The sequence below is a fragment of the Notothenia rossii genome (assembly GCF_949606895.1).
Source record: "Notothenia rossii genome assembly, chromosome: 10".
Lineage (NCBI taxonomy): Eukaryota > Metazoa > Chordata > Actinopteri > Perciformes > Nototheniidae > Notothenia > Notothenia rossii.
Genome location: NC_136908.1, coordinates 53,442,646 through 53,446,785, shown reverse-complemented (window position 1 = coordinate 53,446,785; position 4,140 = coordinate 53,442,646). Strand labels below are relative to the sequence as shown.

The 4,140-nt window shown below is 36.7% G+C and overlaps 1 protein-coding gene across 2 annotated transcripts; it reads left to right on the top strand.

Annotated features, from left to right (window-relative positions):
* The first annotated feature begins 2,062 nt into the window (after nucleotides 1–2,062).
* Nucleotides 2,063–3,395, top strand: coa6 (cytochrome c oxidase assembly factor 6). 2 transcript variants are annotated; one of them, XM_079654812.1, is made up of 3 exons: nucleotides 2,063–2,316; nucleotides 2,506–2,661; nucleotides 2,862–3,395. In XM_079654812.1, the coding sequence occupies exons 2-3, from the start codon at nucleotides 2,518–2,520 to the stop codon at nucleotides 2,958–2,960; spliced, it is 243 nt and encodes an 80-aa protein (XP_079510938.1). In that variant the 5' UTR covers nucleotides 2,063–2,316; nucleotides 2,506–2,517; the 3' UTR covers nucleotides 2,961–3,395. The 2 variants fall into 2 exon arrangements, with proteins under 2 accessions (XP_079510938.1, XP_079510937.1); XM_079654811.1 differs by having other exon boundaries at nucleotides 2,067–2,312.
* Nucleotides 3,396–4,140: the final 745 nt, after the last annotated feature.

The following is a 4,140-nucleotide window of genomic DNA, read 5'->3' as shown; positions in this document are numbered from 1 at the left end:
TTTCATTCCCAAGAGCAGTTACAGAACATTTCATGACATATCATTAGAAAGAGCTGTTGTGCTTTTGCTGCTTAACATCTCATGTCAACTGTTCGCGCATGTATTGTTTTTGTTTATACTCTTTGGCATACGGATACATTTTTAAAACTTGTTCTTGTTCATGAACTTTGGACTCAAATCTCCCTAATGAAGCAGATGAAAACAAAAGCACTCATTGTCAGTGGAGGACACAAACTTCAGGTCAGTCAATGGTGTGTGTGATATGAATAGTGAATGAAGTTCTGTCTCTGAAGCAGCGAGAGGGAGACACACACACACACAAACACACAAACACACACACAGGCTGAAAAACACTTACTTTCCCAAGAAGAGGGCGAGCTCCTCACCCTACTTGTTTCTTTATTCCTCTCAGTCTGCACAAGCACACAGACTGAGATGGATTGCTGCTGGGAGCCATGGCAACCAGTGGGGCTATTCACCGTCACTGTGGCTGAGGGACGGAGAAGAAGAGAGGGAGTTAATCAACAACACACACTTTCATTACTTATACACATACATACACACACACAGCAATTACACACACACAAACGTTATCGTACGTCCTTGAATCTCAGTGCCAAACTCATAAAATGAGGTTATATTATATCCTTACTTTCTTTAGAGGCCATAAACGAAGTATTGAATACAAATTGTTTCTGTAATAATGTATCCTCATTCAACGGAATCAAATCTGAATAAATAATATCTATATATGGTGATTTACAATAATTTTGTCTGAATTTATCAAAAAGAAATGTGAAATTGAACTTTTGGTGTGTAATATCTTTAGGGAATAGGTTTTTTGTTTTGTTTTGAAATCACACTTACCTGAAAACTCGTTTTTTTTACTGAAGTTTTAAAATTAATTAAGAAAATACCAATTTAATATTTGGCCGAGCCTAAATTCGAACCTATTTGTTTCCCATGTGTGGTTCCCCTCTATAATTATGGCATAACAATCAGCATATTTGTGTTATGAAGGTTAGTCATTCATAAAAACAGCCACTAGCTCAGATCTAAGGACAGGGATCTACTTTTTCAAATACTGCCCAATGACAGCAAGAGTAAACCCATCCTCCTTCTAATCACTTTACATTTCTCAGGACTTTAGTCAGTGGACTGTTTCCACTTCAAGCTGTGCAACTTAATTAAAAAAGCCTAATCTTTATTTAGGATTTGATGGTTTTCTGTTGATTGACAGCATCAAAGTGCGACCATTTATGGAGCACTTTTGTACAATTAGTTTACATTAGATTACAATTCTTAAATACAGATACATTTCAACGACTAAAATATGTCGGGAAGGCAGATATGTTAAGTAACTAAGTACATTTACTCAAGTACTTTACTTAATTACAATTTTAAGGCACTTGTACTTTACTTGAGTATTTCCATGTTATGCTAATTTGTACTTCTATTCTAAACTACAATTCAGAGGTAAATATTGGAATTTTACTCCACTTCATTGATGTAATACACACATTAATGTATAAAGAATTATACCCAAAACATATAATACATATGATTCTGAAATGCACAAATCTGCATAATGAATACTTTTACTTATATTTTGATGCTAAGACTTTTGCACTTTTACTTGAGTAACATTTTGAATGCATGACTTTTGCTTGTAACTGAGTACACTACACTACACTACACTCTGGTAATTCTACGTTTAATTAGTTAAAAGTGTAGGCTACTTCTTCCACCTCTTAAACTTAAGATACATTTTAAAGACTTAAATAGGAGGAACAATGCTTTGCTTTACGCTGACAGTGTTGTGATGTTGACATGTTAAAACACAGAGAAAGCTAAACACTAACAGAGATGCTTCATTAGCTAATAAACCACTCTTACCAGTCGGCAACCTGAGGAAACACATTGTTTGTTTCAGACATTATTTGTATAAATGATAGTTGTGCTACCTTTACCTTATAAGCGTTTAATATTCACAGAAAAACGATAAAAACGTTCAGGCATGTCACTAAAGTTTGTATTTCTGAACAAACTGCGCCATCACCTGGTACGTGTTGTCAAGCACGCCTAGACGTCATCACAGCGCGACAAGGAAGTGTAGTCGCTCGTGTCCTTCAGTGATAAACGTTACAAAAGTCTCTGCTTTAGGGACAGTTTTACTCTGTTTATTCGGCTTTAATGGAGAGACAGGAGCGGTGAATAGTGATAGTTTGAATCAAAATATGCGTTATTTGTAGTTATTATCAAAGCGACGATAGTGGCTCTACTGAGGCTGAACATTACAGCATAAACACACAGTAAGTAAGTAACGATAGTTTGTGTAAACATGAAGGATATGGGGTTAGACTGTAAAAACGTGTGATCAAGTAGCAGTGGTATTACAGTAAGGTACTATAGTGAGACATTTTAAATCATAGTTGGGATTTTTTTCACAGTTGGAGCTACATCAATTTCTGTTGCCGAGCCTTACGTTTTTTACATCTCTCCCAGGATCAAGCTGCGATGAGTGCTCCTAACTCTTCAGAGAGGAAGGCCTGCTGGGACTCCAGGGACCTGCTGTGGAAGTGTCTGGATGACAATGGGGACAAAGCTGAATCCTGCCTGAAGTTCCAGGGCGAGTTCGAGTCCAACTGTCCTGCTCAATGGGTAAAATATCCCCTCTTTATCCGTGTGATTACTGAGATCTCTGGTGTCAGAAAGGATGAACCATGGCAGTGTTTAAACAATCTCAATATCAGTAATCTAGAAACAAATAAGAATATGCCTCATCCCTCCCCAATCAGGTGAAAGCTAAAGCTTCAGTTAAAATGGGGTCGTTACTCATCTTTTTATATTTTCCCTGACAGGTGAAATATTTCAGCAAGAGGAGAGATTATCTGAAATACAAAGCAAAGATGGAGACCGAAGGATTCAAGCCGGCTGAAGGCCCTAAGCAATCTTCCTAACCAAAACCTGCACTCTGACTGGCTTTCAGATCAGAGCCAGAGGTGCACACTGGGAGAGGAGTGTTCTTACTTTATTATGGACTTCACCACTGTGATTATTTATTTGTACAGAGATTAAAGCTGCATCCAGGAACATGCATTTCACCAGCAACTTGTTTCAAAATGATTTGAGCTTCTCTTCACCTGATCAGCTGCTCTGAGATGTTTTAAAGGAAACGACGAGAGAGGGAAAGATGGTGAATCCACCTGGAAATTACATTGTAATGTCACTGTGGTAAAACTTTACAATAATGCTGTTTGAAATTTGAAAAATTGCCTTTGATCAATAAATGCTGATCTTTACTGATGCTTTTCTTTTAATCCTGATTTATCAACATATTTAAGTGTGACTGACTTGGGCTGTTGGATGTAAATAAATAAAATGGATTCAATGAAGGTTTATTGTTGTATCATCTTAACTCTAGTTTTTCTCTTGAGACATGAGACAGTTCATTTGGAAACAGGCACATACATTTTATATTACAAATCTGTATTTATTTACAAAGGAGTGTTGCTCTTACACCATCAAGTTGTATGAAACCTTCAGTAGGGCAGGACAAATTACAAAAGCATCTATGGCTTTTCACTCTACCCACACTGTCCTAAACGTATAATCTAGTGATATAAAAAATCACAAATTGCATGAAAATGTGTGTACAAAATATAAAGGCTGTTTGCACAGTTCCTTGCATCTATGTCTTTGTGCAAGCCTTTTCCCCTCCAGACGACAGAATTGTGATTTGACATTTAATTGAACATTTGTTCAATCCCACCCTGTGCCACCTCTCTCCTCCTTAAAGGCTTTGGGTGCTGCATTCAGACACAATAAGTAACTTTGCTGCCTCCCAACTCTGAATTTCTTTTAGCTTCACATGCCAGGAGAAAAATCACACCTCCAGGGTAACCAAAAACAAAAATCATGATCATCCTGTAGCTTAACATGCTAATACCACACATTTTAAAATATATGTTTCTGTGTTAACTCCAGTAGCTTTTGATTATTGATCATATATCATACATCATATTTGCATAGCTAGTAGATCTTTCTAAGATTTTATGAATGTTATGATTTCAGATGTATTCAATATGACAACAAAAAAACACATCTGACCAACAAGCAGAAGTCAAAAAAACGAATTAA

Coding starts and splice junctions, on each gene's coding strand:
- coa6 (XM_079654812.1), top strand. CDS start 2,518: ATGAGTGCTCCTAACTCTTCAGAGAGGAAGGCCTGCTGGGACTCCAGG. Junction 2,662..2,861: donor CCAACTGTCCTGCTCAATGG/GTAAAATATCCC, acceptor TTTCCCTGACAG/GTGAAATATTTCAGCAAGAG.